General features: G+C 42.7%; 1 protein-coding gene across 3 annotated transcripts in view; it reads right to left on the bottom strand.

Moving 5' to 3' along the window:
- Positions 1–12,685, bottom strand: part of TCIRG1 (T cell immune regulator 1, ATPase H+ transporting V0 subunit a3) — a 22,154-nt gene extending 9,469 nt beyond the window's left edge. Inside the window, exons 1-10 of one of the 3 annotated variants that reach the window (XM_039341014.1) lie at positions 12,156–12,685; positions 7,284–7,615; positions 6,793–6,920; positions 6,154–6,232; positions 4,518–4,747; positions 4,192–4,289; positions 3,785–3,911; positions 3,133–3,215; positions 1,910–2,003; positions 685–897 (exon numbers count right to left, since the gene is read on the bottom strand). In XM_039341014.1, coding sequence (XP_039196948.1) covers positions 685–897; positions 1,910–2,003; positions 3,133–3,215; positions 3,785–3,911; positions 4,192–4,289; positions 4,518–4,747; positions 6,154–6,232; positions 6,793–6,900 — 1,032 coding nt within the window. In that variant the 5' untranslated portion in view covers positions 6,901–6,920; positions 7,284–7,615; positions 12,156–12,685. The remainder of the gene's footprint in view (positions 1–684; positions 898–1,909; positions 2,004–3,132; positions 3,216–3,784; positions 3,912–4,191; positions 4,290–4,517; positions 4,748–6,153; positions 6,233–6,792; positions 6,921–7,283; positions 7,616–12,155) is intronic. The other 2 variants (XM_039341016.1, XM_039341015.1) reach the window with 2 other exon arrangements.

The raw sequence follows: 12,685 nt of genomic DNA, 5'->3' as shown, positions 1-12,685 counted from the left end.
TCCAAGCATTCTTTTATACCCACGAGGACTAGAAACCTATTTTTTAAAAAACACTTTTAAAATTTACTGCTCTACAGGGGAAAGGGAAAAGCAAATTAATTACATATTAGTAACAATCTCAGTTCACTAAGTACTGGTTGTTATGTAGCCAAAACATATAAAAAGTACCTGCATGCTTTAAGACAGGGGTGTCAAACTCGCAATGTCACATAATGTGTCTCGACGTATCGCGACTTTTTTTCCATTGCCGACAATGGGGTGGGCGCGGTTTCGGCATGATGCATCCGGCCCACGGGCTGGCAGTTTAACACCCCTGCTTTAAGAGCACAAGGCTTAAGAATTATACTTTGGGGGAAAAAAATCTTTCGGAGAAGATACCTCCCTACTAAAACTCAGCCTGAGTAAGGATGGCCACAATGGTAAATCCCAGAGGAAGGCAGGTTCCAGCTATCTGAGAATAGGGGCACCAATCCTGCAACATTTTTGGGGGGAGGGGGGCAGCTCTTAGTGCTCAACTTAAAAGCCAAAGCAATTTCCTTTTAGCTCTGTGTGCAAAGAGGAATGCATTCGTCTGATTGAGAAAAAGTAATACATTTCTCCTCGTGGTCCACAGCATCTCAGGCAAGGCAGAGGTAGGACGGCAAGAGGAGAACAGAGGTCAGACGGGCATCCAGTGGCACTTACCGATCCTTCGCGCAGGGCCAGCTGCACAGCAGGAAGGTCACGGACAGGACACCAGACCTCACCAATGAGGCATTTATCAGTGATGCTGAAGCTGCACTGGTTGAGGATGAAGTAGATCGCCTTCATCTTCTGGATCTGTACTTGCCAAGCGGGTAGAACGGAAAGCACTTTTTGCAGCACCTGGTCCAAATATTGCTCCGTCTGGCCTAATACCTGTTTGCAAGAGTTTGGGGGCAAATTCACAGCTTTCATTAGCGGAGTGATTTGAAGTTAACATTATTTAATTAGCAATGGAAGAAGATGCTCAGAGCAGCAATTGTTCAAAGCAGTCTTTAAGTCTAGAAAATGCACAAGCCTCATCTCAGCACAGGCCTATTTATTCATTTGTTTATTGATTCATTTGTTCATTTGTCCATTCATTTATTCAAAACATTTGAAACATTAAAACAAAACTCTGGGTGGTCCACAGCCAAAGAATAAAACATCATATACCAAGAGTAAAAACAGAGAATAAAACTAAAAACAGGGGGGGGAAATATTGGCACCACAACCAAACTTCCCACACAACATTCTCCTCCCATTCTGACCTCACCATATCTACACTTTTTAAAACTGATTATCTTGCCCCAAATGTTCTCATTGTATTTATAAATTAGTGAAAGAAATGGAAAGAATTTACTATAAGAAGTGAGGAGTATAAACAGGAGAACAGGGCTGGGGCAGGAAGGGGAAGGACAGTCAGACTGAGTAAAAACAGTACGGAAGAAGAAAATACTTCTGCATTTCAAAAACTAAGAGTTTTTGGATGACCTTTTATTTGGTACGAAGGAGAAATTCAGCATTTTAGAGGAGTGGTAGACAAATATGATGTCTAAAAAGCACTGATGACTTTCAAAAAATAACATTTTTAAAATGTCAAAAACTTGTGAGATTTGGTGAACTCATGGAGGAATGCCACCACTTTGTATCATGCTTATCTAGAACAAAGGAATCTTGCAACTCCTTGAAGGATTCCAGCTAAATATAACTTGTGCCCTGCCATCAAAAAAGTTGAAAAAAGTTGCTGACAAATCTGAAGGGGAAAAAATGAAGTGACAATATTTATGTAGAATTTGCCATTATTAGACTTCTCAATTTTCTTTCTTTCCCTGGGGAAAAAAAAGGACTGGATCCACCACCGCCTCCTGCACACTTCCTCTGCCCCAATCGTGCAGAGAATCCTTACTATGGTCAGATCTTCTGCTTGAGTTCGCAGCCCAAGCAAGGTCTCCGTGCGCTCAGCCTCATTCTCAGGATATGGATACAGGTGGCAGTGAAAGCTGGGGAGAAACACAACACACTATGAGTGAGGTCAGTGGCAGACTGCTTATGGGGAAGCCAGATGTGCATATAGGGCAGGTGAGCTGGGTAACCAGAAGCTCTTGAGAAACTGACAAGCACGGCTAGTGGGAAGAGCCTCAGAGCTCTGGGAAAAGAGGCAATATGTGAATGATGCCAGACCACATCCGTGGAGGAACACATCATGAAAAAAACTTTGGAATGGAAAAACAGGTCTCACTATTAAGTAAGTAAGCAATAGTGGCTGTATTCACTTTACCCACCACAGGAATTCAGACCCTTAACCGTAAGTTTCCTTGTTTAGTAACCACAATTGGGAGCAGCAACTGGATTGTTAAGTGAAGTGGTCACTAACTGAAAATGCAACAGTGCTTATGATCTTACTTCAGTTTTCCTTTGCTTAGGGATAGTCCTTATTTCACAACTGCATATAATAAATCGTTGCATTTACGACCTTCGTGGGTCTATAAAGCAAAGGAAAGCTGAAGTAAGATTATTAGCACAGTCATAGTTTCACTTAGTGATCACTTTGTGTAACGACTGGGTTGCTGATCCCAGTTGTGATCGCTAAACGAGGACTTCCTAGACCAGGAGTGTCAAACTGCTGGGCCGCAGGTCGGACACATCACATGAAGCCACGCCCACCCCCTTGCCGGCAATGGCAAAACAGTCCTGATACGTCGCGCGACGCCACGTGACATCGCAAGTTTGACATGTCTGGCCTAGACAAACCTGCAAACGTTGTAAATGCAAGGAATGGTTGCAAAACTACTTTTTCACCACTGTTGTAATTGCAAACAGTTGTTAAATGAGGCAGTCACTAAATGGGGACTATGTATAGTGTATGGTTTGATTAAACTGGGAAATGTTGTCATTTCCACTACATCTATTATCAACACTATTCTCTGGGCCCTCTCTACTACCACGAATGTAAGGTATGTGTAAGTACATGTATCTGTATATCTATGAATGATATGGTTAAGGGGCTGGACTGCACCAAAGCAGAAGCACTGGTAAACCCAGGGGCAGGATGAGACAACAGTCAGAAGTGAGAACAATCAGAACCCATCATAGGCAACAGAGGGAGTACACAATATCCAGAGCACTCACCAGTTGGCGATCTTACGGATTTTCTGCCCAATCTGTTCACCCCAGTAGGAGATGAGGAAGATGACCCAGGTGATGCTTTCCCCCTACACAGGAAAAGACGAATTGCTCAGAAGCCTTCACAGTAGGAAAGATAGGCGAATGGGGGCTTCTTCCAAGGCAGGCTACAAAAGGTATTGACAATCTGAATTGCATTTCTGCCTGCCCATCAATTGATTGTTATGTATCATCAATTCTTAACGTCTACATTAGATCTATGTGGTCTGTCCCAGACCTAGCTCTTCAGGTCTTCCAATGGTTCACCAGTTGCTGCTGTAATCTAATTGTACCCATCTGGAATCTCACAACTGTGGGCATTCGTGAGAGCAGAGATGGAAGTATGAAAGGATAGACTTTGATGGCTTAACAAACGTACACTGCTCCAGTATAACAAAACTGCTAGTTTCTGTGATCGCCCCTGTATGAAGCTAGAGTCTCTGGGTTGCCTGCAGCCATTTTCCCTGTAACCCAGCCAGAGGTATCCTTATTGTTTTCAATTGCAGAGAGGAGTTACACATTTGGAAAGCGCAAGGTTAAGAAAAACTGCCGCAGTCTCAATGTGTTACCATTCCCAGCCAACGTATCCAATTTTTCCTCTTACTGGATTCCATCTTACCGTGGATAGATTTTCAACGGGTTCTGTCATCTCTATGAAATGTGGAACAAGGTAGCCACGGCATGCACGCCACAACAGCCGTTCGAAGGAATTCACCCGCCATGGATGTATCACACCTGCCACAAAGCTTTAGGGACAGGGTGAAAGAGAGAAAACCTAAATTAAATTTTGAAGATTGATTGTTCAGTTTCCCAAGTCAACATTGTGCACATCTTGCATTATGTACGTTAAGTGCCCTTCAGAGTACAGGAGTACCCCATATCTTCCATGAAAGGAATCCCCCAAAACACTCTCAATCCAATTAACCATGATCCCTTGAAACAGGTGAGAGAAGAGTCGGCAAGCTCCACAGCTCCTCCACCAGTATTCCTTATCTGAACAAGCAAGCCTCACCCAACTCCACTCACTTGATTCTGAGGTCAGGGCGTTGTCGCATGGTGGGGTTAAGCAGAGGATCTCTTTCAGAGTAAGCACGAGAATGGACAGGCGAATCAAGGGGCACCTGCTGGTAGACGTGACAACCCAGGATTCAGGCCACGGAAGCTCTCCTCCCACTCTCCCTGGGTTATTTGGCTAACAAAAGGTGTTTCACCCTCAGCCTTCTGTTCATCCCTTAGACCTGAGGCTTCGAACAACCCTCTCCAACAGCTCCCTCTTTTCCCCCCAAGTCCCCGAATTTGCCTGACTACCAGAGAGGTAGGTTTGGAACAGGAAGAGGAAGGGATCAACTTACCAATTGACCAGTGAAGCGCTGGCCCTCCTGCAGCACCTGAATATGCTCCCGCAGTTCCTGCAGCTGACTGAGCAGGGCCTCCCGGTTGTGGCTCACTTCCCGCAGCTCCTGTGACAGAGTCTCAGACTGCTCCTGGATACGCAGGGCCTCGCGGGCCAAGGGTGCGGCCAGATTCTCCTCTGGAGGCTTCAAAGACCGTCCAGCTTTCTGCACTTCTTGGGCCAAAAAATCTGGAGAGAAAAGAGGAAGAAGAAGAGACCCCAAACCTAGAGTTGGTGTTTTAATCCACATTTTCCTCAGCCCAGCTCAGAAAAGGGTTTCAGCAGGTTCAGTGCAGTTCACCCAGCACTGGAATCCAGCAGCAGGATTTGTGCTTGGCATGCAGAAAGGCCGAAGGTGAATCCCTGCCAGCAGGGGAAAAAAATCACTCAAAATCTGGAGAGCTGAGGCAAAGTTGGGCTGCCAATGTTAGGCTGAACCAGTGTTTTTCAAACTTAGCAACTTTTAGTTGCAAGGACTTCAACTCCCAGAATTCATGCTGGCGGGGGCAAGTCCACACATCTTACTCTTGCCAACTTTGAAAAACACTAGGTTGAACAAACCATGAGTAGATTCAGTATATTGCAAGTCCTGCTGACTGCAGGAATAGTGCCCAGGCTTAGCACCCAAAACATTATGCCAAACAGTTTGGAGGACTACATTCTGCCTGCTAGCTGATGAGTTGCACTGGTCTACCAAAGTTACAACCACAATCGTTCTCTCATTTTCGGTAATAAGATTTATGAAACTTGGGGGTTTCCTGCATGTTTCACTTCCTAAAACTCTCTGCAGTTTATATTTTTATTAAATTCTGAGCACTCTCCTACAGAAGAAAGGTATGAGTTTTTATAATCTGAGGACAACAAGTGTGATACAACCCCAGTTTTTTCTTCTGTCTACCTCTGGTACTAATGACTACAAAATGGAGACTGGATACAGAATGTTTTTCTAAAAGAAAATTGTTTTTTTATTATATTTCTCTATGCTTTATTTTTTCACTTTTAAAAGTGGGTTATTTTCCCCAAATTAATCAGCAACGTAATAAATGGATAAGGATGCCAATTCCAAATAAGAAACACAATAAAATGGATAGGCTGGCAATTCCAAATGTTTTTATGCCACCATGCATAGAAATTTGTTATCAAGATTTGGTATATTTCAATATTTTTTCAACAGATCTAAGTGAGCTTTTAAAGAAAACTGCATGCTATTGAATTGTAAAAAGCAGCCTGCATGAGAAATTCCAACTACCATTTGCCAAGGACCAGAGGTTATAATTCAATTTAGAAAAGTTTCTGCTGAAAGTGTCTCATGATGTACTAATCTAATGTGTCTCTAATTATAAAAAGAGAGTCTTATGATTTGCTTTATTAATCATTGACAGCCTGATAACATGCCTGATATCATACAGCTAAACTCTGGAAGCCTAACCCAATTTCTGCCAGCCTATAAACTAACAAAATACTTTTCACCAATATAGCTGACATGTTACTGGTTTTACTTCACTTCTACTTTCCAAGTTTCATTGTCAACCCTGTGAAAATCCTATAAGCAGAAGGAAAGCCCCACCAAGTCTCCCAAAGCAGGTGTCACTCACTGAACGTTTTCTCCATTTCTTCACAACGCCGCAGTTCTCCCACAAAGCGCCGCTGGAAGGCACTGACATGAGGATTTAGCTGAAAATAAAAAAGGCTTATTCAGAAGTTTATGAGGATCTGGTTAAAGATAGAGCAGATGCTTTAACCACCCCAGAACTAGGCACCAAAACTGGAATATCTCTTTGTTAAACCCAATTTATTCTTACCTTCAATCTCTTCTATGCATCTGCAAGACATTTAACAAAACATGCAATCCCAAAACTTTTTCCATAAATAAGGAGAGGGATAGGATGTAGGAGATCATTTCTACACAACCACTTCTCAAGTAAATGAAACTATCCATTATTCTTTCTGTTGCCTGCATATGACTATGTCCTTGTTTGATACCTAGGCACACACTATTTCTATCTCTTTTATTTGGTGACCCCACAAGCTTTGTGTATAAAAAAAAAAAGTTGAAAAGGGAGCCTCTCCTTTTGTAACAACAGCAACTTCTTTGTAAGAAACCAATTTTGTAAGAAACCCATGGACTCATTGCTGTCTGTCTTGCAATCACCGAGCAATTAAAAGCCCCAATAGCTATAACTTCCTTAGTTTAGTCTTCCCACCAAGCAGCCCCCAAATCTTCCAGCACATACATCACGGAACTCCACGAGGCCTCGCTCTCCTAATTCGCTAACACAAGCATAGGATGAAGCCGACTGCAAGAAGAGCTGGGCCAAGCACATCTCCTCGCTGCGAAACATCGTTCCGTTTCCAGAAGAAACTGTAAGACAAAATGGCTGCATTAGTAGGCATTAATTCACCCAAACCCCCACCTATTTCTAATGGAGGCTGGACATGGGTGGAGGGTCAGGGGTCTTTTTGATAGCTGTTGTCCTAAAAAGCACCAGTGACAAAAGAATAAGACTAGGAAATAGAGACAAAAGAGAGCGGTACAAAGACCAGGAGCGGGTGAGGAGCAGAGAACCCACCATCAGGAAAAATAGGCAAAATCAAAATGTGGATCCCATCAACTAGGGAGAGCTAAGTATCCCAACCAAAAGGTTGTGGATGCTGCCTAGCATTAGGACTGCATCAGTCAGAATTTGGTAGCTGCAGTGGCCTAAGGGAAAGGGGAACTGCTTACCTCTGGATACTCCAAATGCAAGAAAGCAGAAAACGAGTTTCTCCTTCAGGGGTCCAGCCAGACACAGCCCTAAATTAAATCTCTGCCACCCTGATGGCTTGCTGCAACTTGCTCCTTGGCTGACTCACGTGAGCCTTTTTTTTTCAGCTGTAGGATTGCAACACAGTTTCCAGGTCAGGCCACCACCACTCATTTCACAATGCGCCTCTGACTCAGGCTTCTCTATTGCTCATAATGGGATTAAAATATCCTGAGATGGCAGTTCTGGGACCCAGGTTGGAGAAAACTGCAAAGAGATAATTTCAGCCGTTGGAGCAGACAGAGTATGTTGCCTATTTGGGGGAGGAGTGTGGGGGAGAGAAGGAGAAAAAGACAAGGCACAATAATCAATTAAGAACAAAGACATATTCTCTAAATTTCATCCTCAGCAATCGTTGTTTGTCCTCTGCAATGAGAAAGTGACCTGTGTAGAAGATGGCTTGCTCTGATGACAGAGGTAACAAAGAGGAGCCCACAAGTCTGGGAAAACCACAGCATCTTGTCAACAACTGCAGAAACCACATCCAGAACCCTAGAGGCTGGTTTGACTGGAAGCAAGTGGGTTATAATTAGAACAATGAATGACTTCAACATTACTCTTCTGCAGAACATAGAATATTCTAGATTACTGTAGGCCATTTCCAGCCATTTTCTCCAGCAAAAATGCATGTAAGAAGACCAGATACTGCCATTTTTTCAAAGTATCATATCCAAGCCTGCAGGTCCCATTACAAGCAAAAACTTATTAGGAGAATTACCGTGACTTTAGAATGATTCTTGGGCTACAACTGAAGTGAATAGGGCTTCTATTAAGGGCTGCATCACTATATTGGGGAAAGAGGTTTTGCTCTTTGAAGTCAGGAATAGGCACCTATTTTCATGCATTCAACAGTGCCAACCACCAAGCTTAAACTCCACCACCAAAAGCTGCATTACTGCATCTACATAGAGAGGGAGCCAAAAATCACTGTTCCATCCATTCGCATGGCAGAATACTGTGAGCCCCCAGGGACTGAGAAAAAAATCTACACCCCCCCAAAAAAAGATTGCAAATTTGATCATATAAGAAGTAACTGCTTTAAGAAAGCTGATGTTTCAGAGTTGCAGCTTCTCTCCTCAATAATATGCAGCTACAATGGAGCATGCATCGGCTGTTTCCCCAATGCTCCAAATCACAACATTCTATATCAGAATTACAAAAATCATGCTCCAGAGGGGATCTATTAATTAGCAGAGCAGTGGAGCCCTCCCAGCCTTATGTCCTTATGTCAAGTTTTGTACTGAGTTAGGGAATTTCATATTCTGTGTAATTTTGTAGTTTTCATCTTGCGCTAAAAATAACGCAAAGAATTTGTATTGATAAGGAGCTTTGCAATAGGTTTATTTCTTTATTTCTTAGATTTTTTTACCCCATCTTTATTACTTTTATAAATAACTCAAAGTGGCGAAAAGATACCTAATAATGTTTCCTCTTTTCCACACAACAACAACCGTGTGCGGTGAGTTGGGCTAAGAAAGAGTGACTGGCCCAAAGTCACCCACCCGGTTTTTATGCCCAAAGCAGGACTAGATCTCCCAGTCTCCTAGTTTCTAGGTCAGCATCTTTACCACTACACCAAACTGGTTCTCATTAAACTCATTCAAAGTTAAATGACTAAGTCATCATGCTAGTTTTAGATTTAGCTAATATAGACATAATGGCATAGTTAAATAATACATATGGAAATTTTATTCTTTTTTTAAAAAAAAGTCAGTCAGCCTGGTGCAATTTTTTTTATTATATCTGTCGTTCTAATTTGGACCTCGGAATATAACTAAATTGAACTGTGTCTGAGAGAACTATCTACTGATAGATTTCTTGTTATCAGAATTACGCAAAACATTTGGAGGGTATTTTAATGAACAACATCAGTGTGAACAAAACACCCTTCCTTGATATGTGCAGTGAACCTGATCTTCTGAGGAGCATGCACATGCAATGTTTTGCCAGCTATCACATACTGTACACATGCCCAGTTAACCTGGGAAAGTTTTCTTTAGAGCAATAGTTTTCTGCAAGTCATGGCTGCCTCACTAATTTGAGGAAGGGCCTTTTTTCTCATTGGCATATTGTGCAAAAAAAAAAAAAACCCCTTCAAATATTGTGCGCAACCATGCTTTATGTGTTTTAAAATGGGTTTTTAAAAAGTTCCTCTACTTACATGGAGAGGATGTCATTTAATGACCTATTTTATGACTTTGTACCACATACTGAACCAAAGATAGAAATGAAAAGACTAGAGTCAGATGGCATCTCAGCTTGTTTGGCTACCTTGGGCTTCTGTTGTTGGCCAAATCCAGCCAGTAGAGAGCAAAGAAATCCAAAATAAACCCACTCATCACTTTAATGCAGGAAATCTTTCTAGTTATCATATAGACAAGAAAATACTATTCCCAACACCTAAATCTGATAAATGAGAGACCTTTTGAGAATCCCTGAAAAAATGGAATGACAACCCATTTCTGTATTGCTGCCCCAAAATCTACACAGACATGCCCAGGAGATCATCAGAATTTAGCAGACTTTGCCTTTAAAGTTTAACAGAAGAATAGAGTTGGATGGGACTTTGGAGGTCTTCTAGTCTAACCCCTGCTTAATATGGAAACTATATAACATTTCAGACAAATGGCCATCCAATCTCTTCTTAAAACCTCCAGTGATGGACTACCCACAGCTTCTGAAGGCAAACTGTTTCATTGATTAATTGTTTTCATTGTCAGGAATTTTTTCCTTATTTCTAGGTTGGTTCTCTTCTTGATTAGTTTCTATCCATTGCTTCTTGTCCTGCCTTCAGGTATTTTGGAGAATAGATGACCCCTTCTTCTTTGTGGCAACTCCTCAAATATTGGAACACTGCTATCATGTCACCCCTTGTCATTCTTTTCATTAGACTAAATATTCCCAATTCCTGCAACTGTTCTTCATACATTTTAGCCTCCAGTCCCCTAATCATCTTTGTTACTCTTCTCTGCACTTTCTAGAGTCTAAACATTTTTTTAAATTGTGGTGACCAAAACTGGATGCAATATTCCAAGTATGGTCCTTCCAAGATATTACAAAGCGATATTAACACCTCACATGATCCTAATTCTATCCCTCTGCTAATCTATCCTAGAATTGCATTGACTTTTCTGGCGGCTGAAACACACTACTGCCTCATATTTAAGTGATCGTCCAATAGACTCCTAGATTCCTCTCATAGTTACTGCTATTGAGCCAGGTACCACCTATTCTATACCTGTGCACTTGATTTTTCTAGCCTAATGTAAAACCTTACTTTTCTCACTACTGAATACATAGGGCCCAGTGTTCAAGTCTGTTGAGTTTCTTCTAGATCTTGAGTCTATCTTCTGGACTGTTGGCTATTCCAGCCAGCAATATCCTGTGCAAAGAAGACAACTAGAACAGGTGTTCACAAACCCATGGCCATGGACCGGTACTGGTCTGTGGCCTGCTAGGAACTGGGCTGCAGAGCTGTAGGTGAGCAGCGGGCAGGTGAGCGAAACTGAAACCACCCCATCTATGCAAAAATTGTCTTCCACAAAACTGGTCCCTGGTGCCAAAAAGGTTAGGGATTGCTGAATTAGAAGATAATATTACAACCAAATATCTAACCACACCCTACAGAAGTATTTTGTTGATCCCTCCTCAAAATAGAGATCCTTTTAAAAAAAACCAAGTTTTTATTAGACAAATGTGGAAGTGAAAATATGGCTAGGAGCCAAAGAAAGAAACAGCAGCTATCTTTTTCATCAAGGATTCATCATCATCACATCTCAAAATGGAATGCTGATATATCTTTATGTTAATATGAATTAATTTAATAAATAATATTGCTTCTCTTATGGATTGTGAAGCAGTTACAACAATGGAGGAATTTTTGTATTTGGCCTGAAAAGCTGCATCTGAACCAAGCTGATCTAGAAGCATGCTGTTATTAATTACTTTCCTGAGTCATCCAGTAAACTCTTGAAATAGAGGATGATTCTGTATTACTGTACAGATGTCTTGCATTTCTATTCCCACAATCCCCAACCCATAGGACTATATTGAGAAAGGATCTGGTAGCTGAAATCCAGTATCTCTAAAGAACATCACAGCTTGGAGAGCGCGGCAAAGATCGCTTTAATTATAAGGAAGTGTGTGTGTGGGGGGGGGGTTTCCAGCTCTCACGTGAGCTTTTCAAATTTTCCAAACATGGCACACGCACACACGCGCACACACACGCCAAAAATGAGTGTCCTTTCTGTAGTCCAAACCGGAACCATTTTTCTACAGTTCAGAAAAAGTACAGTTCTCAAAGAGAGCCCTAACTTCCGCACCTCTCAGAGAGACTGGAAATGGGAGACACAGTGGCGGATCTCCTCTGATCCAATTCCCCAAAAGACACGCCGGGGCCGAAAGATCGCTTCTGGCAGAAGCCGCTACCATTAAGTGGCTCTCCGTTCGCCCCACGACAGCCACACTCACCCCCTCCCGGCAAGCAGGTGGCCGCCGCAGCTCTGGAGTTGAGCGCCGCGATTGGTCTGCATAGAGGGCCCCCGAAAGCGATTTTCCCTTCCCACCCCACAAGCGATGTAAATGTAAACAAGTGAGGTGCGGCTAGTTTTTAGACATATTGCAACAAAGGGAAGGCGGGATGGAAGCTGGCTAGGTCTTGCAACAACTGAAGGAAAAGGAAGGCTGAACTCTCTAAACCCAAATGGCAGATCTTCAGAAGAGAGAAGACAGTCCCGTGATCGGGCTCAGGTTGATGGAGGGAGTCGCTGGCGAGAGGCCAAACAAACACTCACCTTGCGATGCCGTCACCGGAACAGCAGCCGGCTATCTTCGCCTCCCGGGCTGCCAATTCCTTCCTCTTTGCCATAAAGGCCCCAACTGAAAGGAAGGCTGATCTGTCCCGCCCTGCGAAATCTCCCAGTGCGCAGCTCGAAGGCACTTCCTGCTGGTTATGGGAACAGAGAACGACTTTGAAGAGCAAAGCGAGCTCTGCTTCTCAAACGCCGTGGGAGAAGAATGAAAGGAAAGTGAAATCTGTTTTCTTCTGCAGCTTCGTACTTTGCGCAGCCCGCCACGTGCACAATATTGTAGACGCTCCCGACTTTTTCCTTTGTTGACATACTGTATACCGCTGAGGGACAGTTGCGTCGTCAAAAAGTGCGAAGGTGTTATTAAAGATACTGAGATTTAGTTATTTATTTCACAGGCCTTGACCATCAGTAGATAGACTTTTATGGAGGCCAGCTTTTTTGATGATGTGGAGGCCAGAGCAACAGCTTAACCGAGGAGAAACAATGTCATTGCAAAATCTGCAGGATCTGTT

Source organism: Crotalus tigris, unplaced genomic scaffold (assembly GCF_016545835.1).
Source record: "Crotalus tigris isolate CLP2741 ecotype Arizona unplaced genomic scaffold, ASM1654583v1 scf7180000017764.6130737, whole genome shotgun sequence".
In the NCBI taxonomy this organism is placed as follows: Eukaryota; Metazoa; Chordata; class Lepidosauria; order Squamata; family Viperidae; genus Crotalus; species Crotalus tigris.
Note: the sequence above shows the minus strand (reverse complement) of the source record. Positions and strands in the feature narration are given on the sequence as shown.